The sequence below is a fragment of the Thunnus thynnus genome, chromosome 20 (assembly GCF_963924715.1).
Source record: "Thunnus thynnus chromosome 20, fThuThy2.1, whole genome shotgun sequence".
NCBI classification, from domain to species: Eukaryota; Metazoa; Chordata; class Actinopteri; order Scombriformes; family Scombridae; genus Thunnus; species Thunnus thynnus.
The window spans coordinates 18,684,029-18,710,390 of NC_089536.1; the positions used below are offsets into that span (position 1 = coordinate 18,684,029).

The 26,362-nt window shown below is 39.7% G+C and overlaps 2 protein-coding genes across 7 annotated transcripts; one reads left to right on the plus strand and one right to left on the minus strand.

Annotated features, from left to right (window-relative positions):
• Positions 1–216: 216 nt before the first annotated feature.
• Positions 217–4,579, minus strand: LOC137171507 (parvalbumin, thymic-like). Of its 2 annotated transcripts, none has more exons than XM_067575467.1 (5): positions 4,488–4,579; positions 2,463–2,577; positions 2,155–2,287; positions 1,774–1,891; positions 217–457 (listed from the first exon to the last, which is right to left on the minus strand). In XM_067575467.1, exons 1-5 carry the CDS (start codon positions 4,488–4,490, stop codon positions 407–409), a joined length of 420 nt encoding a protein of 139 aa, XP_067431568.1. In that variant the 5' UTR covers positions 4,491–4,579; the 3' UTR covers positions 217–406. The 2 variants fall into 2 exon arrangements, with proteins under 2 accessions (XP_067431568.1, XP_067431569.1); XM_067575468.1 differs by having other exon boundaries at positions 221–457; positions 1,782–1,891.
• A 191-nt stretch (positions 4,580–4,770) lies between these two features.
• Positions 4,771–25,981, plus strand: bhlha15 (basic helix-loop-helix family, member a15). 5 transcript variants are annotated; one of them, XM_067575462.1, is made up of 6 exons: positions 13,137–14,034; positions 14,182–14,266; positions 17,163–17,898; positions 18,038–18,119; positions 19,502–19,706; positions 19,869–23,278. In XM_067575462.1, exons 1-5 carry the CDS (start codon positions 14,010–14,012, stop codon positions 19,696–19,698), a joined length of 1,125 nt encoding a protein of 374 aa, XP_067431563.1. In that variant the 5' UTR covers positions 13,137–14,009; the 3' UTR covers positions 19,699–19,706; positions 19,869–23,278. The 5 variants fall into 5 exon arrangements, with proteins under 5 accessions (XP_067431564.1, XP_067431563.1, XP_067431562.1 ...); XM_067575463.1 differs by lacking the exons at positions 13,137–14,034; positions 14,182–14,266 and adding an exon at positions 4,771–4,906; XM_067575461.1 differs by having other exon boundaries at positions 13,137–14,266.
• Positions 25,982–26,362: the final 381 nt, after the last annotated feature.

Sequence of the window (26,362 nt, forward strand, 5' to 3'; positions counted from 1 at the left end):
GGTTGCCAGAATGCCAAACACTTCATTTGCACAGCGGAAAGTTACTCATGTCGTTTAGCGGAGAAACCAAAGCCTCCCAGCTGCTGGATAGGCTGGACCTCTCCCAGTGCTCGATATAACATCATAACATGACGCACATGAGAGAGTTCATGTTGACACGGCTCGCGCTGTATGTAAACAGGACAAATCACACCTTCATATTTCATGGTGAAAAGTATATTTATTTATAGACTTGTCTGGCGGAGAAAGACACACAACAGACAGGAAATGTTTATTTTAATTAAATATAACATTTTATTTTTCATTGAACTACAACATAATTTACTACATTAAACACATAAAATCTTAAGTTAAATTATTTACTGTAGCTAATCAACATTATAAAACAAGGTCATCATACAACAAATCATCTGGGGGTCATGCCGGCCTTATGAAGACTTGACCATCGCAGAAAACTCTGAAAAAAAGAAAAAACAATATCATTTGAGATATTTTTAGATTCTAGTCCTCCTAATTCTTTCTTTTGGTACATTAATCTTGTTATGTCATCCAACTACAACAACTACAAACATGACCTATAATTCTGAAGTGTGTAACTCTGGCAGTGACATTTTGATCGAGGCGATTGTTGTAGCTGCACTTTAGTTGCCTGGCAACAAAGTGAAGGACACTACATGGCCAACAATTCACATTTAAGGGATAAATCTATCTCAGGGATTTATCCCAATTCTTACTATTTTACTGGATTCTGATCAAAAGAACTAAGAACTATCTTACAACTTAACAACTTAAACAACGTTCTTAAATTTAAGAGAGCTCACACCTACTGAGACATGTTGTGGAGTGATTATAATGATTGATGTTACACCACTCACTTTTCTTCTTTTATTGCACTCATAAGGGGTGCAAACTAAGACTGCAGCTAAGAATTATTTTCCTTATTGATTCTACTGATCATTTTTAATCAATTAATTGTTTAAAGATTCACAATTTCTCAGAGGCCACAGTAATGTCTTCAATTTACTTGTTTTGTCCAAGAGCCTAAATTGTTAAGATATTATTTACTGTCATATATGACAATGAAACACAACAAATCATCACATCTGAGAAGCTGGAAGCATCAAACTTTTTTTTTTTTCTATTAAAATAACTGAAACAATTAATCGATTATCAAAATAATTTCTGATTAATTAATTTCTGTTGATCGGCTTATTGATTAATCAACTAATTGTTGCAGCTCTAGTGCCTGTCTAGTGTATTAGTAGTCTAGTGTGTTAATGTTGTTTGCAATAACAATACATACAGTCATTGTGTGCACTTCATTGACAATGTTTCAGCAAATTTCCAATTATTCCATCCATATTTGTATTTTTATATATCGTAATAATAATATTAATTTCACATTTTAATTTCTACCGGAGATATAAAAGATTTCACACAAATAAAATTAACTTTTTTCAAAACTTAAATTATATATGTTTATGCAGAACAACATATCACTGTGTAATATTTAAGGATTTGTAAATAATAAAAAAAGAACAGTATGGCACATATCTGATTGACTGTAAAGGTTACTTCCACACTACACTGTAAGTAAGCAGCTTGATAAATGTGTATTATCCTTCACATCCAGCAAAGAACATTTTTACTCGTACATGTGCATTTTAGAATATTCTTAAGTGTAGTTAAAGTTGAATAAACACAGGCCCTTGTCTCAATCACCTCTCAGTTTGTAGGAAATGACCTCATGACAGTACAAGAGGGCAAACAGACCTGCCTACCTTCCCAACCGATCTTCCCATCACCATCTGAGTCTCCCTCCAGCAGGAAAGCTCTGGTCTCAGCTGCAGTCAGAGGCCTCGCTCCTTTGGAGAAGTTCTGCAGGAACAGCCTGATGGAGAGCAGGGAGGAAGTTAGAGAACAACATCAAACACACAAATGACAACAACAACGACAAAAAAAGGGAACAATGGGGATAAACACATTAATCGTGCTGCATTTCATACTGAAACACAATGCTGCAGCTCAAGTAGTGCAGACAGTATCATGCTGTTCTGTTCTCTGAAGAAAACTATTGACAGGTTGGTGAAATACAGCTTGATGGATTAACTGGAACAGATAGACATTCATATCAGGCTGTGTATAAAACTCAACTGTAACTCATCCTGTTCTATGTAGCCGCTTTTGTCCTGATCCAAAATTTTGAAGACCCTCTCGATCTCTGTTGGAGTTTTCTTGGATAAACCCACTGTTTTGAAAAACATCTTTGGGCTAAATGAATCCTTTGCTGAAAATAAAACGACAGAAAAAGCTTGATTAGATTATCAGCAGTGGACAACAACATTGAAAATATTAGACAACCTGTGCTTTAAAATATCATGCAGCTACGGTAAAATGCAGAAACAAAGGCCTCACATCTGGGATAAGGGCAACACACAGCCCAAAGACATTCATTTCCTCACCTTTACAAGCATTAATAGCTGAGGTAATGTCCGACGCTGCTAGAAAGTCAGTGATAGCCATGATGATGGAGACTCTGTTGTGGTCGATGTTGCAGCCTGGTACAATATGTGACCGCTGATGAGCAGAAAAAGACAACTGGTCAAAGTGAAAAGGCTTCACCCTCCAGTGTCAGAAACCACCAGTGTCCTTCTGTCCGCTGTCACCTGCAGCTGACCACTTCAGCCATCAGTGTGTGTTTGTCTGTGTGTGAAAGGGAGGCTGAAAGAAAGAAAATCTTGCCATCACACAGCTTTTCTAGAGTGGTTTCTCCAGGAGTCAGAGGTCATAGCGGATTTAAATCTACCAAAACAAATCCCAGTTAGATAGCGCCTGTCTGTAAACAAAACAGCAGTCAGTGAGGTTATATTTGGTGCATCTGGAGGGAACCTGACTGGCCTGTGTTTCCTCTTCGCTTGTGTTTCCAGCCACATGCTGCATGTTGCTGCCTGCTCGTGGTCGTCCCTGGCATTGTTTCCGCAGGCTGTAAACATCCTGTTATTTTGGCCTCTGTCACTTTCAGGCTGTGCTCCATGGAGCTGTCCCTACTCACAGTCGCCTTGTTCCTAAATGCTACATTTAGCATATCAAGAGCTCTGTTCTCAAACAAGCGAGTGTTCATTTAAAGGATGCTAAACACACTGTGGGAACAGTTAATCTTAATCTATAAATATATACATTTAGCAGTTGCACCAGTTATTCAAAAAATAATCACTAAGTTTGAGTTTAAAGTCCCTCCTAATTTCTTAATGACGACTAGCTACTTTCAACTAGCTAGCTGACTTACTAAATCTGATTGCACCATTTAAACTTCTAAGCTAGTAACGCTTTAGTAACATGTAATTCTGTTGTTAGGAAACATCGTGCTGTCCAGTCAAAAGCTAATTTAGCTAATGTAGGTGATATTATTACATCATCTAGTGTAACAATTAAAAATCTTCCCAGTTTACATAATTATAAATAGTATTTTAGCAAGTGACCATATTACATATTAGCTACGTCTTTTACACTTCACTCTAAATGGGTCATGCAGTATATTAGCAAGCTAACGTAAATATTGTCAGTTGACTCCGTTAACTACGAAACATTTGGCAACCACTAGGTAAACATATTAAATAATAACTACTATCTACATAAGAACTAGTTTTAACCCTTTTTAATTTAGTAAACATTTATGCTGCAACTAGACTAGGTTTGAATTTACTGTTAGCTGGTGCAAAAACTGGCTCTAATTTTCTAGCATGTTAATCAGCGAATAATGTTTAAACAAACACAAACCTTTTTATTATTGTTCTATGATACCCACATCCTGCTAAGCTGAGACATTTTTAATGAATTAAATTCATCACTACTTTGCACCACATTTGCACATTTTCAAATTCTACACAGGGGCTAAATTTATTAATTAATTATTAATTTAATTTATGTGTTTCAACATTGGCTGAAATTAAACACCTAAAACCACCAAAATTGGACATCTTGATTTTTTTTTTACAATTGAGAGGCCATGTTGCCATGCAAGGCTCTGCCGTGTCTTTGTAATATTTGAAGCTTTTTTGTATTTTTGATGATCTCAGTGTTTCACATTAAAACTGCCAGCACCTACTGGTGTCATACATTATTTTTTTTATACCATAAATCAGTCAATGGGAGTCTGTGGAAACCACCTGCTGAGGAATTCTCACACTTGCAGGGGGCTTGGCAGTCTGTGACCATTATGAACAGGAAACAGAGTGAGGTTAGTTGGCAAAGTTATAGACTTTTGTTCTGGCAAAACACAGATTTCTCACAATATCTCCCCAAATGACATATGACCGCTTTTGTGTGACTGAAATGCACCCTATGTAAAGTCAACTTTTCCTGCTTGTTAATACTATTATAATTCGCAAAGCTGTGTTTTCCGCTGTTTTGGTCCACATATGTCTTTATGGCTCCCATGTGTGAGGGAGTGCTGGAGCGCAGCAGTTACTGCGTCACACCGGCCCTACCATGCAGCACGTGTGGGCCCAAGGCCTGGCCAGAGTGACGTGAGCCTGGTTTCCTCAGGATGGACCACAGCGAGGCCTGCATCAGCCAGAGGGGCCAGAGGGGTAGAGAAACGACAAAAACATCCTCTGCTCCCCCTCACGTACCTGCCCCCCTCGGCCTTGTCCCTTTCCATGCTCCGATGCTTGTTTTCAGGAAGACCAGGCTTCCTGTGTGATGGAGCGCTGGATGAGAGGAGGAAGAGGGGGATGGGGCAGAGAGGAAAAGACAGACACAGAAAGAGATGGATGGTGATGGGGTGACGGTCTTGTGCACGTAGTGATTTGGGGAAGTATTGCTGCGATAGACGGTGATAGGTATAAGCAGCTATAAGGGAGTCTGAGCAGCATTAATGGGGAAGATTATAGTACAAATCTTTTTGGTAAGTAGAAAAACTCTGATCTTTTTCTCTCTTGCACCTTAGAAAAGTCTTCTCCCATGTTTGCAAACCAGACAGGGAGTGGCTTAATCCGCCTGTTAGTTAAGGTTGAGAGAAATAAATGCATTTTGTGTGTATATAGAAGTCATGTTGAGACTTGAACCTGGAGTTTTATACTTTAGCCTGAAATACAATCCTTCCTATTTTGTTCTCCAATTTGTTTTGGGAAATACTGAGCAACAAAACAATCAGCACAGGACATGGAGGTAAGTACTTCATGAGCAGATGGTAGGTTGCATTTTACACAAATTAAAGAACCAACATTTTTGTTTTGTGCTGAATTGGTTTGCACAAGTCTGTGTATCCATGTTATATAGATATGAAGTTTATTTAGATTGTGTGAGGAAATACAGGTTCAGTGCGCTGTTCAAGGACTCTTTGACGAGACATTGTAGATGCATTCACACATATTTGCTTTGGTGTGGATTGACTGTGTAAGCTCAGGCTTGCAGGGTAATATGCCTCTATTAATATTAATTAATATTGGTCATAAACATCCATCAAAAGTTGCTGAGCTTTATAATTTAGACAGATCAAAGACTACAGCAGCATGACAGCTTCACTTTCTGTAGGCTGCTTGTGTCCTGCAGACAAAGTTAAACTTTCCTTACAGAAAAGCAAGTTCTCTGTAGGATGGTGATAATTCGTCCATGGCTGTAGCTTCTAATAAGCACAATAAACTTTCTTTCTGACCTTTTTCTTACATCTCTCCTTATTTTTGTTATTTTCCTCTGTTTCTGACTTTTGCATGGAATAAAACATCTTGACAATTGATTTAAAGAGTGTTGTCTCAAGTGGTTGAGTGGGTCTGATCCCCGGCTCCTTCTGTCCCTATGTCGACGTGTCCTTGAATGGCTTCTCTGCAATCCAGCTCTGTAAATATAATTGTTGCTATTGTGAATACGCAGCTTAGAAGAGGAACAGGAGGAACACGAATAAACACAGGATGGGAAATGTTGCTGAGATTGCTTTTTTTATGGGTCATACATGGGAAAACCCTTATCCTGTCATTCCCAGATGTTCATAATGGCGTTTAAAGGATATAGCTGGCAATTTTCTATATTTTTCTTATTGTCAAGAATTGTGTGTGTATCCAAAGCCTAGTAAATATTATTCCTCTGTGCTGTAGAGCTCTATTGTTGTCCAAAAACTATTAAAAACACATCAACGAGCCAAACCGTTGCACTGAGTGACATGTTCCTTCACCTGGAAGGCAATGGCTACCATACCAGCTTTAGTAGCTTGTTGTACATTACAAATTTCTCTAAGAATTTCATTACAAAGTCAAGAGGTTGTGATATATAGCACAACAAGGTAACAAAGGTCTGTAAACAGAATCACATTCCCATGCATGCACAGTGGCTGCCTTACAAGGAACTACTCTCCAGGGACTGAAAACGTGATTGCTGTTATTAGTCTTTGGAGCAAAACAAACTACCATGACTGCAATCTTCATGGTGAAAGAACATGTTACCCAGTGCAGCGGTGTGGCTCATTAACATGTTTTTAATAGATTTTGGACAACAACAGAAGTCTACAGCACCGAGGAATAAGATATATCAGACTTTGGACACACACACAATACTTGTAAGTAGATCGATTCATTGTTGGTTTGGCACTACACATGAGATTTGTTGACAATAAGAAATATATGGAAAATAAGTAGCCATATCCTCTAACTTGGACTTGAAAGGACAGAATAAATATAAAAGATGTTTAGAACAGCATGTGACGGATTTCAGATTGTGACTCTATGTGAGTGTGCAGCAGCTGTCACGCCTTCAGTAGAAGTTGTTGGAAGCCATTTTAATTCAGATGAAAGACAGTGTCATCAGTTTAGATTTAGTATCCTGCAGCATGCTAAAGTAAAAATTTAAATGCCTCTGTAATGTCTGAAATGATAGGCTTCTCAGACAGACAGAGAAGAGAGGCACCCTGTTTATCCATGCATGCATCCCCGAGGAAAGTGGTCGTTCCTGCTTTTTCCTGGGCTCAGTTACTGCCTCGTCTATTTCTATCTAACCGGCTGTGGTGTGGGCAAGTGACGCTCTCAAATTCAGCCAAGATACCCCCTCTGACACACGCTTTAAGCTCCACCCACCATCAACACCCTCCAGTTGATGGCCTCCCAAATAGTTTTACCTCACTCCTCTGTTTTGGCACACATTTCCCTTACCTTAATGCTGTATCGCTGTATATGTTTGCTTAAGCTATACACAAAAGAGTTTTACAGTGGGTTATGTGGCAACTATTTCTTGGCTGGGACCAGTTGCCGGGCAACAAATGGAGAATCCAGGAAATTACTGATAACATGCCAAGAAATATTCCAGTACATAATCACCTGTAGGATGGCAAAATGTTGTTTTTACATTTTTTGTAGAGATTAAACAAACAAAAGAGAACATGTAAATTAGTGAGCTTTAAAGAATGCAGATTTTTTACCCTTGGACAGAGCCAGGCTGGCTGATTGTCCCTGTTCCCAGTCGTTATGCTAAGCTAAGTTAGCATGCTGCTGGCGATAGCTTCATTTTTAGCGTACAGCCATATTAATCTTCTCATCTAACTCCTGGCAAGAAACAGAATAAGCACATTTCCCTAAATGTCAAACTTTTCCTGACAAGAAAAAGTCATCATAGGCCAGGTACTGTACATGATCACCCGTAGAAAGGCAAAAATTTTGTTTTTACATTTGGTCTTATGTATGGATTAAACAAACAAGATACAACATGTTAAATTAATAAGTTTTAGAGGAGCTGATTTTTTACTCTTGGTCAGAGCCATGCTAGCTGTTTCCCCCTGTTTCCAGTCTTAATGCTAAGTTAAATTAATCTTCTCATCTAACTCACGCCAAGAAACATAAAAATTTCCTCAAACTTTTCCTAGAAAAAGTCTCGTCATTGCTCCATTGCATCATTGTTCCAGCCTTGGTATAATCTGTCTCTGTTTCGTATCTGTTTGAGCCGTAACTAAGGGGCAATCCTGACTCATTACATTTTTGACTTAAATGTGGTTGCTGCTTTTGCAACTGGATCAGGGCCTGATGAATGCCAGCGAGCTTAGGATGCAAGTGATAGGATCTGTGCTGGGTTAGGGGTGTGGGGTGTCGGGGGGGTCAGGGACTCCCCTGAGTGACTCTGAGGAGAGGAGGGTGGAAGCTGCAATGTAAGGTGGATGTACAGGATATGGAAGTCAAAATGGTAGATGCTGATATACTAACGAGCTAATACCTTTCCCACCAATCTCTTTCTTATAGAAGACAGGTGCCTATATAAAAGTAAGGGTTTGACATGAAAGCATAGTGTCCTGTTTCCTTTCCCTATAGTGTGGGGTAGTGTGATATACCCCTGGGCAGTGCCTAAATCCCCAAATAAAGATATTTATGTATATTTCCAATGCCACAGACCTCTGTAAACCTCAGCACATTTAAGATTAGCCGCTGAAACAGATCTTCTCTTATCTGATCAGGGTTGTGTGTAAATGAGAGCTCTGTCAACGAGTGCTCAAACTCACCTCCTCCATAAACACTTTAAAGCAGTCGAGGAGTCCCACAGCTGTCTAAGCCTTTGTGTGTCCTAGCATGTATGTGCCTATGTGAGTGTGTTCGTACAGGTCAGAGGTCATGGTCAAGCTTTTCAACACTTTCCCCGCTGTCTTTGGGCCTGCCAGCACTCCTGACATCAATTCCCTATCACTTGTGTGTGTGGCAGCTGTGTGTTATCTTTATGTTATCGCTGATATATAATTTCGCCCTGCTTAGCTGCTCCCTAAGCTGTGGTTTGATTACAGGGCGGGATGAGGTAAGCCTTTACATACACAGTCGCAGTCGTTGCTCAACTTTTTAAATGGCACAAGTGCAAAAACAGAAATGGGCCCGCATAAAATGACAGACAGGCACAGGCCTTTCATCACTGGTTTTAGTACCAGACTGATATAATGGTGATAATAGTGTTCAAGGCTGTTGCCTCTCTCGCTTGTTGCTGCATGTTCAGTAACACAAGTGGTACAGGTGTCATCAGAGAAAAATACACCCAAGAAAAAAATGCAAAGGGACAGGGAATAGAGATGCTTTTTCATTAACAAGGCTATTCTTTCATTTTTCCTAACAAATATTAAAGTTTGCATCTGTGCATGTTTGTGCTTGTGTGTGAAATCCTCAAAGCACCACCACTGAGGCAAACTGCTGCACTCTACTGCCCTCTAGTGGACATTGCAATGGCATGTTACAGTAAAAGGTTTGAACCAAGCAGATGACTGGTAACACTGCTTTTTGTTATGTTGTGTGGATGATTTTAGCTCCTTTTTTCTGATCTGTATGTGCAGAAAATATAAAACTAACAAATCTGTCCTACAAATCTACCAATATTTAGACTTTTCCCTATTTGTGCACACAGTACAGACATCTATTTTGAAATTTTAAAGGCTGTCATGTTTTGTTAAACACAACTGTAAACTCAATTTACAGTGTATATACTGAATACAGATATGGCTTACGAGTAAATACATGGATTCTCTCCTATAAGATTTTAACATACATGTACATTGTACATTAAATTACCATCCTTCCACTGCCACTCAATGGGGAAACACAGTGACAATTTTTCACAAAAAAAATGGACCTATCCTTTAATATATATTATTTGAAGTGCCTGAACCTCACATATCAGGGTGTTTGGTTCGTCCTTTTCCTTGTACAAAGAAAAATTAAAAAATGTAAGTATTGTCAGTCAAAATGTCACAGGTAATCCACGAGCTAAGAGCTTTATCTTAAATGTCTTAAACTGTAGAAACACACCTAAAGTGAACACATTTTGCATCTAATCCTGATCATAAAGCTCCCCCAAATATACAAATATACTGTAGGAAGCTTTTGAGAGTGTTTTGTTTCACACTGATACCACTGAGTGCAGGGTCTTGTTCAGACACACTTTGCGTAAACAAGATATTTATTTCTCCCTCTGTCATTAAAATGGATTCTATATGGTGAATTACTGAGTAAAAAATGACCCTCAGTAATCTATGTTCTTATAGCACCAGGAAATGAGTAAAGATAGATTTACCCCCGCCCAACCAAATCCTCCCACCTTCAAAGACCTGCCCTCCTCATACAAACTTCTGCTTATGTCTATCCTCCTATCTCTTTCTCTCTCCGCCTTTTCATACAAACACACGGTCCCCCTCTTTTACACTCACACACACTCACACCTCCGCCAGTATGGACGTGCCCTTGGCAGCAGTGGTGCTAGTTCAGGCGGGCAGTGCTCCCAGGTCTGGACTGGGGTAGAGCAGGTGTACTGCTGTCAACAGAGGCTCATAAATACTCTGAGATGGATTACACACTTATGTCATCATATTAAAGACACTCTGTCAGCAAACACTTTTAAGACCCCATAATCTACAGCTAAGAGAAAAGTCTTTTCTCCTGACAAAGGGAGAAGTTTATGGCAAAGCTCAGCTAGTGCTGATCTGCAACAAATCAATCATTCACAACCAAATGCAGATAAAAAAAAAAGTCCCCCAGCTTCCTTTGCATGCTAATGACAGACAACATTACTATGTTATTACTGGTTTTTTTTAAACCACACACCTTGAACAAATATGTACACAACGTTGATGTATTTACCACCCTGTATGTTGTTATTTTAGTGTCACATTTCACTCCTTCCCTGCTCCTCTCCTCTGCAGCTGTGAGACCCTTCTGTGTCCAAATAAAGGCTGCAGACAGCACCGCCGGCGTCCTGACTGCATGTTTCATTTTCCCATATTACCCATGGTGCATGGAGCACTAGGTCTATTTTGCATGCTCAGAATAAGCCCAATGATCTCCAATTACCCTCCTCTCACGGATTGCTTGGTGTCACTGCCGGCTGGATATGATGATTCTGCGGCAGCGGTGTAAAAGGATAGTTCCACAGATCTTCTGGCATGCGCCGTGCACATTACAACTCAATCATAGCAGTAAACTATAGCTGGCACGAGCCAATTAATTAAAAAGTTCAAGCTTAGGTGTCACCACCTTGTGCATGTTCTCACCCCCTTTACCGCAAGAAACACATTCTTTGATGACATGAGACATCAGAAGATGTGACCAGAGAGCTGGCTAGCTGGATCACTGGCTGCTTGGAAACCAAATCTACTGACTTAATGGCTTTCAGCACAACTCTGGTTAACATAGCAGAGTGGATCAGTGGAGAAATGATAGGCTCACTGCCTTATCCTCCTTAAATAAACTACAGCAAGTCATAAAATGCATCCGTTAGGCCTCCTAAGCTTCCTCAGCGTCAGTCAAGACTGAAAGCGAAGATGTATTACTCATTCACCAGACATTTGGATACAGAAGTTGTTGAGATATCAGATTATGAGCAACTCAGACGGGACGCATCAATCATAAGTGAAAATAGAATGTGAAATAGGATGGATCAAGCTCACATTTTGCGCCAGTGAGGAAGCTTTCGGCTCAGCAACTGTATCACATCCTCACATATACTGCTACGTCCAGTGAAAAAAGAGTTGACTACTGAAACACTGTAGCAGTCAGGATGCCCTGGTTGACCTGATATGGGCCCGTGGGTGTAGTGCAGATTGCTGGGTGAAAAGATGCCTGGGAGGACGACTGTAGAAGAAATGCTGGAAACACCATCTGTCCATCTCTATTTCTCTTTTCCCACCTCTTTTGCTTCAGTGACCTTCTCTTCTCTTTCATTTCTCCTCTCTTTGGAACCAGAGATGGACTGAATGGTGACATTGTTGCCTCCTGGGAACAATATCCTGATGCTGTCTGGGTGTGTAAAGCAGAACTCCAGCATCAGTGATTTTGTTGCCAGGGGGAGGACTATATCAGCGGAGAACTAACTAATAAATATGAGTGCTGAATGATGATGAATAATGTAACAGTACAATAGTACAACATAGCAAATGTAGCACCAGCAGTGAGAATAATAGTAGTAGGCCTATCATCTATAATTGTAGTGCACCAGTGACAGCAGTAATATTTGTATTACTATTAGCATAAGTTGTAATAGCTGCACCAGTTGCAGCAAAAATAGTATGCATGTACCATATGTATAAGTGTTTAATTATTATCATCTTATACTTAATTTATACATTTGTAAAAGGAGCCTTGCTGCAGTTCTCTCCTGCTTCTGAGGCTGCCTGCTACTCTGCTCATAACCACTAGAGGGAGCTAATGTTCACAACCATGCACCAAAATCACATATGAGGCCTCCCAAACATTTAACACACAACTGCAGCACATACTCTTATAACCCACAAAACACAGGCTTTGCTTTACCTGTACGCGATTGTATGTTAAATCTGATTTCTTTAATGCAAAAGAATTGCACATGTTCTGTTTTGTACACCAACATTTAACTATAATAAAATAAATAAAAATATATGACATTAAAAATAAAAATACATTGAAAATGAAAATAACTTAGAAATTACATAAAAATAAAAAGATTGATAAAAAATTACATTAAAAATACATATGAGTTCATATATAAGTATTCACATATGAGTATTGCAAATGAAAAAAAAATTACATCAAAAGATTCAAAAAGATCAGGTCAGATGTTTAATGATCAAAAGATTATGGTCTTGCACTGAACTGTCGCACTGAGACAGTAACCAAACTGTATGATCATATCAAAGGTGAAATACAATGATTGGATGATATGTAACATCTACCTCTAGTTTTTACACCAGGCAGAATGAATCTACTGATCAGACATTTTTGTATAACTTTGAGCAAAATAAACAGTAGAACTACTTTTTTTTCTGAAGACCCTGGACAACGTCCTTATAAGGACCCTTAGTGGATCTTGGGTTTCACTTTGAGAACCCCTGATCTCTGCCATATTATTTGTGTGTTAAAAACCAGAGACTGTCAAGCAGTACGTTCAGGTAATGTTTGAGGAGGTGACTCCTCAAACCCGCTGCATATAGTTTCCAAACTTTCTTACACTCTCTGAAATTTGAAATACTGTCACAAGACCACCAAGCGTCAGATACAACTAGTTATATGTCTCTGAGGGGTTTCTAGACACTTCAAGAGAAAGAATGAGCCTTGACAAACCGGGGAAGTACTGAAGTTTACAGTTTGCACTGTTGTGCAGTAGGTAAAGGAGTTTGGAGGATTCAATGGTATTATGGAACAATTTCACATTTCTGCATACATACACCAAAAAACTTCCTCCAATTAAATGTGAATTCACAAATTGGCAACAAAAGGTTTTTTAAAAAACAGTTTATTATGCATTTAAAAATGTTTATTCTTCATTAATAGTCATTAGTAACAACTCATAAACCCTTTATTATTATTATTATGGGTTCAATTTTATAGTCTTATCTTAAGCATCATATTATTTACAGTATGTTTTATCTCCAGTCATAATTTGGTCAACCATGGACTGCTGAGCTACCTGCTGAATTATAATGTTTAGCTTTTTTCTAAAGGTGAAGATCCCATTTTGTAATAAATGTTTCATCTGATGTGTCCTAATCAAATCAAAGGGACTGTGCTGACATAAAGTATATGCATGCCAAAATCATCATTAATGTAATAGATGCCAATTTTACAGCACTAACCACACTGCTATTAGTATAAAGAACACTATATTAATATTATTAAGCATAATGTACAGTAACTGTTGCTTATGTCAGAGTGTCATCCAGACTGCTGTTACATCTACCAGCCAGGCAGCTGTGTTACATTAGAGCACATAAGTTATTGATCCCCAGCTTGCGCTATACTGCTGCAGAGGCCAGCAGCCTCCAGGAAGTGTACTGTACATGTGAGCTCTTCGTCCTTTCTCTGTCCTCTCATCTCTTCCTCTCCATCACTCTTCTTTCATCCTCTCTGATTTAGCCCCCATATTTAACTTTCCCCATCATTCATTCAGTCTCTGTCCTGCCTGATCCCCCCAACTTCCCTCTCCTCCTCTTTTTTTTCTATGCATCTCTCTATCTCCTCTCTCCGTCCATATGTTCAGCTAGTCTGTTTCGGTGCCCTCGATGAGCTCTCTGTCGTGCAGTAAAAGCCAGAGGAATGAGCGGGGCTCGCAGAATGCAAGGTAGGAAAAGAAATGTGCTGGTGTCATGCATTGTAGACGCAGAGAGATTAAGCATGTTGCAACACATTTTGCAGCGTAATGATGCAGCAAGATTTTTGAGGCAACATATATCAGTTGATAACCATGTTCCTCTCTGTGTTTTTGCAGAGTTAAAATACTTCAGAGGTGGAGCCACACTGGTGGTTTCATTGGATGGTTTGAATTGGCTTACTAAAAGGAAATGCAAGAAAAGGTATTATTTTGATTCTATTATCTATCTGATGGTCTGTCTATATGTAGAGTGTGGATGTTTGTCCCTCTCTGTGGGGGTGTTAAGGGTGTCTGTCTGTTTGTGTGTTGGCTGTTTGAAAAAGTCTTTTTAATCTGTCCTCCACCTGTTACACAATGAGGTGTTAATTTACCCGAAACAGGGCAGATTATGGGCTTCACGGCCTACTGCATACGTGTGTGTGTGTTTTTGTGTGTGTGTGTGTGTGTGTGTGAGAGAGAGAGAGCATACAGTAGGTGTGTGTGTGTCCTTTTACATCCTTTACGTCACAGCTGCTGTGAGTCAGCTCCTCTCTTCCTTTCCTGAGTCACTCATCCAGCGGTTGCTTGGCTACTGAAGAGCGGTGAAAGTTTCCTATTGCGTCTTTGTCTCCACGGATGGATAGGACCCGATATTTATTCAGGCTCAGGAGTGAGTGGCCAAATAATGCATGTTTGTGTGTGCGCACTGTTTCATCCAATGGGCAAAGGCTGACAAATCAGTTTTAGGACATCCTGTTGTTAACAGACAGTGAGGAGTTGTCTGGGCTCTGCAGCTGACCTCTTAAATGACGAGCAGGATAAAAATGACTTTGAAATGGAATAAGGCTCATGAGAATATTTGTGTGTAACAAGATCGTCCTTAACCAAAGCCTACATACAGTATCGTATGAGGTTAAAATGCCCCAACTTTATGCTTTATGCTTGTGTTGAAAGGGTCACTCTATGTTACAGAGATCATCTCAGGCTCAATCCCTGCATCAGCCAGTTTACACAATTCACAACCAAGTGCTGTTTGGTACATTTTACAGTCACTGTAAATGTGTACTGTAAACTGCAGTAAGTGTTCGACATAATACTTACAAGTGCTTGAATACTGAAAATCTCATTCTGTGTAGTATGTCACTGACAGTGCTGATTACCAGTGTGGTTCAATTTATATATGCCACTTACAAACAGCCTGCAGCTTGTGTTCTATGACAGTTACAACTTCTGCAAGTAAGTGCCATTTAAAACTAGCTTATGCCACTGTTATATTGGCAGATTCACACTCCTAATGTCACTTACACAATTTCCTACACCGATTAAGCTAGCTGGGCTAGCTGAGCGAAACATTAGCCTGCTACAACTAATGTAGGTCAGGCTGCTGGACTCAGTTTGACTGACCAAACAGTAAAATTATATTTTATGTGTGCTGGATTTTTTCAAAAGTTTTCCTATACTCAATACTTTTCATAATAACGATGTATCAAATGACAATGTTTAATGTCAGAGGCATTGCTTGTAGTGATGAACTTACACCCGGCTCTACAGCTCCCCTCTCCTTTACATTGCTTCATAGCAAGTTTCAGCTCATTGTTTAGCTGTCTGGCCCACGACTTTACTGTTTTGGTTCACTCTCACCGCTCTCATAAGGCGCTTTCGGACTGGAGGAACTTGTTCATAGTTCTAAGAACTGTTGGAGGTACTGTCCCCATTTTATTGTGTCTGCACTGCAGAAACTGGAAATGATCGTAGTTCTTAGAGCACAAGCGAACTTTATTAGCTCCTACCTCAGGGTAGATACTCTCCCAGCACAAGAGGAACCTTGAGTGACGTAAATGTACAATGATTGGACGAACACATGAGCCAATGCAGCACCGGCAACCGCCATTTCTAAAAATTGTGTAAAACCACGTAGTCTGAATTTGCACATCTCCTTTATTATCATGAAACCCACAACACACAACAAACACACAGCTTTGATCACGGTGTCCTCCATCTTGTTGTTGTATCTGGCACAGAAGTGACGTTGCTATACCAACAACGTTCCTATTGGCGGTGCGAATGCAAACAGAAAAAAAGTCCTTGAAGGTATGTAGTTCTCAGGGGAGTTCCCCAGTGGGTAGTTCCTCTCAAGGAGTCCCCAGAACTGTTTGGTCCAAAAGCCACGATTTCGGCCGCAGCAGGCAGCTGTTTTCAGAGCTAAGGGAGTGTGAATATTGGACTTACATTCCCCAGGTGTAGAGAAACACGACTCTCAATGAACCATAATGTTGCTCTGTAACTGCTGGATGTGTAAATAAGCAAATATTTGCTAACAAGTTCAAAATATCAACTTAAAAGGTCATGATAGTACATGTTGTGTTCATAACTTGTTTCCGCAGCTGCCAAGTGGCCAAAAAATCAGTTAACACAAATTTAAGTTCATAATTATAGTAACTATAGATCACCCCTTTAAAGGATAATTCTGGTTTAATACGACTTGGTTATTTTTCACATTTTTAACTTCATTTCTATCAGGTGTGATAAAATTGTACTCAACTACAGTGTAGTCTGATGGGGCAAGAAACACAAGTGGTCAGACAGTCAGACAGGTTGTGAATATACATTTTAACTAGATTATATAAACCACTTTTTGGGGGTAAAACTTAAAGTTAGCACACCCAAAATGATGGTTGTTCATTGAGCAGGAAAACTGTGTGAGAACACAACTACAGGAAGCTGGTCAAAGCTGAACCAGGAGGTCATTAAAGTGTGAAAGATGTTTATATTAAGCAATTTGGCCACTTCTCTTTTGCTTCCAAATAAGTTTGACTAACCTGACAGTTTGTTTGCTGCTCATGTTCACTGCCTTATCAAAGTTTTTTCCACAATATTCCCAGATCGTAGCAATCAACTTGGCTACTACATTTCTATTATTACTGAGGGGAACAATGGTCGACTGTAAAGCTATGAAAATAAGACCCATGTTGTGAAAATGGATTTATCCTTTTGGACCACAGAAGTGTTGCTCATTGTCCTGAAATCATTCAAAATAGGTTCAAAATAGAAAAAGATAACCAGTTTGAACCAAATAAATGCCATGGAGTCTCAATGAGTCATGTGAATCATTCCTACAGGGACGAAGAGCTCCAGTTGTGGATATCCTCGGGTGAGATGATGCAGGCCGATGAGGAGCTGCAGCCGATCACCTGCTTCTGTATCCTTGCTCAAAGAGGAAGTGCAGCCCCTCAGTTATGGAGGAACAAAGACTCCAGATCAAGCTTGGTATCACGGTCTTCACCCTTCTTTCTCTCTCTCTTCTCTCCTCGACACTGTTGTCTTCCAAGGGTGCCTATCTGTCCCTCAACATTTACATCTTCTTTTGCCTCAAAATGCCCAGAGGAGGCCCTTTGGACAAGATTTATATTAAATATGCGGGACATTTTCAGTGTGATCACAAAGGATTTAAACATGACAACCCACCAGGATACTATTACTATGAATCAGCATAATAAGTTCATCATTTTCTATAATGAGGACATACCACCACAATTTTTTAGTGACTTTTGCTACGCTCAGGATTGTTGGAAATCCATAGGGAATACTTTTTGCAATAGTGATAACAGCATCGTGTCAAGTGATTTAAAAGACTTTACTTCCCACTGGCTCGACAGTCCCAACACCGACAGCTCAAAGGAATATCAGAGTGAAATGGTTGTCAGAGACAATTTAAATACATGCAAACTTAAAAGTCTTTTGAAATCCTGTCAAAACTACAATCATCCAGGGAAATCATCAGGGATGAAGAGGAATATAAAAAAGAAGAAGACTGTGTCCTTCGTGGAGGATGTTGTGGTCTACCTGTTTGATCAGGTACTGTTCCTCTGTTGTACATGTATACTGTAGCCTTGGTAGGCTGTACGTTTTTTTGGTGTAATATTTAATTAATATTTTTCTGTCATTTTACTAATCCACTAAGGCCAAGAACTTTAATTCTAACTTTTATTCTCAGGAGAGTCCCACCCTGGAGCTGCACTCAGAGACCTGCACATCTCTGCCAGGCAACCTGCCGGATGTCACATTAGAGGACAGTGGTAATATATTGAAGTACCACAATAGTGGTTTTGCATGTTTTACATCCTTAGATATAAATTCTGTCTACTTAAAATTACTGCCAACCATTTTGCAGTAGTGAAATGTAACTCAAATAATGCACTTAAAGGTCCAATGGGATTTAGTGTCATCTAGTGGAATGAACTTGGCAGAAATGCAATATAATATTCATAAGTATGTTTTAATTAGTATATAATCCCATGAAAATAAGAATCAATGTGTTTTCGTTACCTTAGAATGAACCCATTATATCTACATAGGGAGCAGGTCCCCTTGTAAGGAGGCTGCCATGTTGCACCGCCATGTTTCTACAGTAGCCCAGAATGGACAAACCAAACACTGGCTCTAGAGAGGGCCTTTCATGTTTTCTGTGAGTTTCATGGCCACCGTAGGTTCCCCTACACACTTGACAGGGGAGGGGTATTCAGTTTGTTGCAATCTGCAACCTCACCTCTAGACGCTACTAAATCCTACACACTGCACCTTTAAATACTAAATACTATCTCATACCTCCTCATATTTCTACACTAAAATTCAGAGGGAAATGTTGCACTTTTTACTCCACTACATTTATTTGGCATTATAAATTAAAATTTCACAAACAAAACATATGAAGAGCTTATAAAATATCGTGGATCATTATTGATTAAAGTACACAACAGTATATAAAACACCTAAAATAAAAGTAAAATACTGCTTAAACATTAATGCATCACTAATAATAATCTAATGATATAATACTCAAAGTGATCATTTTTCTGCATTGACTGTACTTTCACTTTTGATACTTTAAAGATGTTTTACTTATAACACTTTTACTTACTGTAAGTGACATTTTCAGCGCTTGACTTTTATTTGTAATGTATTTGAGTATGAGTACTTTTACAGCGTATTTTTACTTACGCAAAGGATCAGACTGTATAACTTAAATGTTTAATGCTTGTGTCAGTATATTGTACTAAAATGAAGGTCTTTCCTTCAGAATTTGATGTACTTCTGGGTGAAACAAGATGTTGGAACAACATGTCAGTAGGGATTATTCAAAGCATTAAGAGTTGTTTAAAAGGGAACCAGTTTTGAAAACTGATGGTATAATTGGTTGGAAATATTTATTTTACCTACTGGTTCAACTTGTCTAATTATATTTTTATATTCATGTTTCCATTTATTGTCAATGTGGAAAAGCCATCTTACTTTTGACATGAACTACTTCAAACTGAGGCCACTGACAATGTAACAAGACCAGGGCAGGACACTACAAGGGTTAGCAAAGTTTATGTTTGTAAGTCCAGCTAAATCAGACGCTGCAGGCTATTCGCAGTTCATTGTCACTCATTGTGTGTTCGTTTGGTTTTGCCTGCAGGCTTGGAGTGGGAGGACGATTTCTCTGCTTTGGAGAAGAACTGCCAGTTTCAGTGTGTCAGACGCTCAGTATCTCAGCACTACACCCTTTCCCTGCCAACGCAGAGCTGGACGTCTATGTCTGAGCCAGAGCCTTTCTTTCTGTCCCAAACCTGCCTGTACCTCACCCATGTCACTGAGTCTGACCTTGAGCTGTGAGATAAAGGGTTAGTGGCACACACATACACACATATTGAGCTGTAGTTGCTTCTTTTCATGACTCAATGGCGGTCAAATGGAGCCTTTCTATCACATCGTCTGCCTTCAGCCAAAGGCCATTTCGCTGTGACCATGGCCTAGTGTGACATCCACACTTGTTTTCCTTTCAGACAGCCAGCCTTGGCCTAATGGAAAAACTGACTAATCGTCCAGATCTCATCCTCTTCACCTCTAACTCATCTCCCCACCTCCCTCCTCTTTTATGATGAGTCAGGGATGATTTTAATGGCTGTTTTCCTCTCTGCTCCAAATGGATTCAAAGCACCTGCCGTTCATGACATCACAGCCTTGCAGGGCTGTGCGACAGTGCATTCAGATTTCACAGTTGTTGGTATGACATGATCACTGACTGCGATGTGATTAAACAGTCAGTTGCATAAGAGCACTGGTACCTTTCCAGCTGCAAACCGTTTTGGAAGCTGCTGTTAATGCAAGGTTGTGTCCTTGGACCTGAGCTGTGAAATGACATACATTTACATTGGTATAATAAATTATTTGTGTCTGAAATCCCATTTTATCTTAAAAATGATGTAACACATTCCAGGTTCATTGTGGTTTCAAGATACAAAAAGTATATGTTGTTTATACAGTTTGTTTTGCTCAAACAGAGCATGCTTGTGGAGGCCCTGTTTGCTTGCCTCATTACTGAAGTGTATTCAGCTCTGAATTTATCAGCGGCTGTGGCTAAATAAACAGTGTAAGCCTTAGGGCCAATGGAGGCAGAAACTGAACAAACTAAAAGTAATAGATAATGTTTCCACAGAGCCAGCATCAGCGAGGTTTGGTTGATTAGATACAGTGTACCTGAGGAGGAAAGGAAACCTGGCAGGACCAGACACACACACACACACACAAACACACACATACACAAACACACACACAGACACAGACACACGTGTAAGCTGTTCAAGGACACCAAAACCACTGGCAGTGCAGCTAAAAGTGTTTTCTACTAAGAGCTGGGAGCGTCACACCTGTACATTACTGTTGTTGTTATGTGGTCAGTGCTGCTAAAAGCCATATAGTGAAATTAAATCAGTAATAACTGAACCATAAAGTTTGTGTTTGTGCCAAAGTATTTTCCCAAATTTGCTGTTAAATTTACTGTTAACTTACGGTACAGTAAAACAGTAAAATGTGTTTGAATGTTGCTATAAGCTTAAAAGGAGGTGTGTTCAACATGGATACACGTGGGTGAGGGTTGGGGTTTGGGGGTAATACATGCAACAATGGTTCCCAGCGGCCCCCAGGTCAAACAGACAGTGGGATTACTGCAAGATCACACGTCCATGTGAGGAGGGGGTGTGATGGTGATTATTCAAATAAGGTTAATTATGTTATTTATGTTCTGTCTTGTTTATTTAGTATCTTTGTTTAGTTTTACTGTAGTTTCAGGGCATTCAGAAACCTACTGGATCCCAGTCTTTCACTGCAGGATTTGTCCGGTAGAAAGTAAATAATGTGACAGTTTAAATGAGATATGATTCTGTACATTCAGGGGCAGCCTTGAGGACTGTATTCAAATGAAGCAGTAGAGGATGATAAGCCACAAACTATATTAACTGCTTGGATGACAAACTAAAATGCAGTGTTCAATGTCCTTTACATATTCTTTTAACTAACTCACTTTACTTCTAGTGTTTAGTAAAGACATACTACTATTGTGTAGTACAGAGATACACTAAATTAAGCAACAAATGGTCAAACATTTACAAACATTTGTTCAAAAACTCCAGTATTGACCAATATTGCTTTTGCTATTTTATTATTGAATATTGGATAGTGACTAGTTGTGTCATCTGCAACCAATAGGATAATCTTTGACAAATAATGTATTTTAAAAGAACAAAACAAACAAACAAACAAACAAAATCAGCAATAACATTTTATTTCCTTATTTTATTTTAAAGAGTTGCAAATCACATAAAATAATGTTAAATATAGTGGCATCAGTGGTGGAAAGTCACTCAGTACATTTACTCAAATAATGTAGGCCTACTTAAGTACAGTTTTGAGGTACTTGTACTTCACCTGTATTTCCATTTCATGCTACTTTATACTTCTACTCCACTACATTTCAGGGGTAAATACTGTACCTGTTACTCAACTACATTTATTAAAATTTTACATACCAAACATATGAACAGTTTATAAAATATGATGCATTGTTATAGCTTAAACTACAAACATATATAAAGCAGCTAAAATTAACCACAACTACATCATTAAAGTACTGCTTACATGTTAATGCATCAATGATAATGATGCATTAACATCATTATCATGATTTATATATGTATATATATACGATGCATAATTACTTTTTATACTTGGCATTCTGTTGCCAACTCTTACTTTTACACTGTTTTTTTTTTAATTCAGGACTTTTACTTGTAATGGAGTATTTTTTATAGTGTAGTACTCCTACTTTTTCCTAAACTAAGTAAATCAACTGAATATTTGCTCCACCGGAACTTTTGTCTCCCCCTTTGGACAGTGAGAGTAATTACACAAACAATGTTGACGTCATTGCGGCAAACCCCGGACGCTTTTTACGTGAGCTGGTCCCCGCCCTGGCGACGTGATGCGGTTGGGGCACACTGAAGACAGCCTGCCACAGTCACAAACCAATCATTGCTCGTTGACGTAAAACACATTACTACTGGTGCGCCAGTGCAGGAAAGTCACCACAGACATCTGATTTAAAAACTCCAGTACACTGCGATATACAGACAGATTTACCTGGCGGTGATAGGCTTAATCAACATTGCGTGAACTCATTTGGCTTGAATCTAACAGACGTTCATTTATATGCAAAAATTCCGCACTCCAGCTTTAAGTGTCTCAAAATTAGCTCCACCTGCAGCTACTTTCATAGAGCTACCATGCTAGCAAGTGGTACTTTGAGCTAAATGTTAATGTAACAGTAACAGTACAACTATATTTTTCTATAAAGTTTTACAAATTGAAAACACGTCTTACATCTTTAAAAGCTTCCCAAACAGCAAGCAAAACTGAAGTATTCAATAGTGTCTCACGTGTGGGGGGAAAATGGCTAATCTGATTTAACCATTTGCATATTAAGATACTGTAGGGTTAAACACAAAGTACAGCTGAGCCAAGTCATAAACTGAAGTATTGGATAAACAGAAATTTTGAACAAAACAACCTCTGGTGACGATGAATGTCCGTACCAACTTTAAGTCCATCCAACAGTTGAAGAGATATTTAAATAAAAACCTAATATGTAAACCTGATGGCTGTGCCTTGAACCCATTTCTGATTAGCTGGTATAAAACACATTATAGTTAGTTGTAGTTAAACCACATTTATTTTCTCATCTTCTTTTCTATTGTATATCCAATTTTGCACAAACCCTGTAAGCGCAGTGCTGTAATTGGCACATTTCAACAACAAGGCAATTCAAAGTGGTTTACATAAAACACAAAAGGCATCAAGACAAAATGGAAAAGAAACACAATACATTGTAAAATAGGACACATTGACATACAGTTTTTTTTTTTTTGTTTTGTTTTAAAAAAAAAACGTTAAATAGAAAATAAAAATAAGCTAAAATAGAACAAAACAGGAGAAACAAGGTTAAAGGGCAGTGTGAGGTATGACTCAGAAGCTCCAAAATAATTAGGCTGTAATATTTGTATTGCAGTGACATTAACAGGCTGTTGGGATGTTTGGGCAGAGCAGGGCTGAAGCCGGAGAGAGTGGGCTGGCACTCTGATTGGTTGAACGGCGCGCTGGAAGGAGTAGGCTGGCTCTCTGATTGGCTGAGCAGCGCGACGTGTACATCCTTTAGCTACAGGTGGCTCACATGTGACGGTTATCTGCGTGTGTCCGCTGCACGGCGACGCTCCGCCGCTCTGTGTGCTCTTTACTTTATATTGTGGTGCTTTTAACGAGCGGCTGCATGGTGACAATTTCTCTGTAAACATTCAGGAGGAGGAGAGTTAGTTTAACTTTCAAGGTAAGACTTTTCAGTCCCCTTTTTATTGCCGTTAAATCCACTTTCATGGTTAATGTGTATGTATCATTTGCTGTGGTGAATGAAGTAGACTTTTGCCTGTTGATCTATCAGTTACAACACTACCGTTGGGGTGATTAAACTTAGGAGAATAAAGAGGGGAGGGAACTCTGGTGGAGAAATACACTGACGTTTCTTTCCTCTTCATTGTGTGCACTAATCTATGTAAAACAGTTCTATCTTACAGGTTTTCATAGTAGAATATTTGATAATATGGTTTAAATAAATTTCCATCACAGCTAAAGCTCCAGTATATTTGAACATGTAATAATCACTGACTTCAGTTAATTAATTCACTAATAAATTACCTGGAGTATTTCAAGCACTGTCTGCTGGTTAAAATGAAATTAAAGAGCATTTGAGGTGAATTATCCTGCTGCTGCTGCTGCTGAGGGCTGGCTGCTCTCTGGGGTTTTGTGAGTGTAACCTTGAAATGGGCATTATCTCAGGACCATGGGGATAAGAGAGGCGTAGATTAACAGACCAACATCATGGAGTTTTCACACTGCAAGAGGCTGATTAGATACAACAGGATGCATAGCTGTTTGAATTGGAAAGGGGTTTATTCAGTAATTGGGGATTATTGGCTGACAGAGAAAAAAACTGTATAAAAGTACTTCAGTTGAATTCATGTTAAAAGTTCAGTGTATCTGAGAGGCATCAAGAAATGTTAAGACACATCAAACCATCTTGTGACTCTTTTCCTCTAGGCCTGTTGAAGCTGTGAGATCTGTCAGAGAGCGTGGGTGAAGGAGGCAGCAGGATGAAGTCCAAAGGGAAGGCTGTGAAACCATCCAGGAGGACCTGGTCTGACCCGGAGCCAGAACTAGAACCAGACACCGAACCAGAACCCGGTTCCAGTGAGCAGGAAGGCTCTGAGGACTCTTGGAGAGGGTCGCTGAGGAGCAGGGGCGGCAAGCGACAAGGAGGAGCTGGTGGAGGCCGGCGACGCAGGCAGTACGGCTCCAGCACCAAGGAACGCAGCGTCCGCCGGCTAGAGAGCAACGAGCGGGAACGCCAGCGCATGCACAAACTCAACAACGCCTTCCAGGCACTTCGTGAGGCCATCCCGCATGTCAAGACTGACAAAAAGCTGTCCAAGATCGAGACACTGACCCTGGCAAAGAACTACATCAAAGCCTTGACCACCATCATCCTGGACATGTCTGGGGCCTGCCTCCCTGCTGGTGGGGTCCCATCAGAGGCCAGTGCCGCCAAGCTGCTCCAGTGCTACCAACAGCACCTGGAGGAGGAGGGAGAGGAGGGTCTGACCCAGTACCTCACCCACATGCACAGCTTGAGCCAGGCCAGCTAACAGTGGCTGTAGGGTGGTTGGAGAACAGGAGAGCCACCAGGAGGCTGGTCTCCAAGGCAGAGAAAGATGCGGGTGGACTTTTTAGGGCCAAATCTCAAATGATGTCCAGTTCCTGCAGGCACACTGCTTTGAAATCTGGTTAGAAGTGGTGTTTTCTGTAGGAGCAAGGTGCTCTTTCAGATCACAGACCTACGACGATAAAACCAGTTGACCTTATGACACTGGCAGCCACTGATGCTTGAACATAGCATGACGCAGCTCAAGGGCTGTGAACACACTCTTCATGCAAAGTAAGGAATTACTGGTGGATCATTCCCTTAGCAGACACAAAGACTGCAGATAAGACAGAAAAAACCAGATGGACCATGGAGAAGAGTAAAGAGAAAGAAAGGGCTAATCTTTCACCATTTCCCTATTTGTCATCTTGGTTTTGACTGGGCGAGCGGGGGGTGGGGTGGGGGGGGGGACTTGTTCTCTTTTGTGTTATCTTGTGATCTTCTTGTGTTTTTTTTTGTTAAGAAAACTGCTGAGAGTAGCCTCGAGTCATAACTGTCACATTCAGGATGAAAAGAAAGACAAGCAGCAAGCCTAAATATTGAAATGCCGAAGCAAGAGAAACGTGTTTGCTCATTTGCTCATGATGACAATCCACGACCAAGCTGAGAACACAGTTTACTTGTCTGTTTATTCTGAAACAGGTTGTATGCCTATAGCTAGACGGCACAGATGATGTTTAAAGTGTGTGTTATTTTCCTTTTTTTTGTGTGTGTTCCTGCGTGTCTTGAGGGCAGGACATTGTACTGAAAAAGATTGGAAAAGAATGAGTGAATGATGAGTTATTATCAATAAACACAATTATTTATTGACAAGGGGTGTTATTTTGACCATGACCATGCACAACACTTGAGAAACAACAGCACTGATGTGTTTCACACGACAGAAACACTATTTGATGATTATTCACAGATAATACAGACAGATCTCTGTACATGTTCAACATATACAAACGCTGCATCACATTCAGACAGTGCTTTTATATATATATGTAGGTCCATTTAGCATACATTAATGCCTGAGCAGATGTAATTTATCAATGTATATGTGGTTCATGAGTATTTCTTAATGGAAAACTGCACTTCTTTAAATGAATTGTAATGTACAAACACTGTTCCGTCTTAATATAGTACCATTGCAACAACCACTATACTGTATAATACTAATATCTTACAGATTTACAACAAAAATATAGT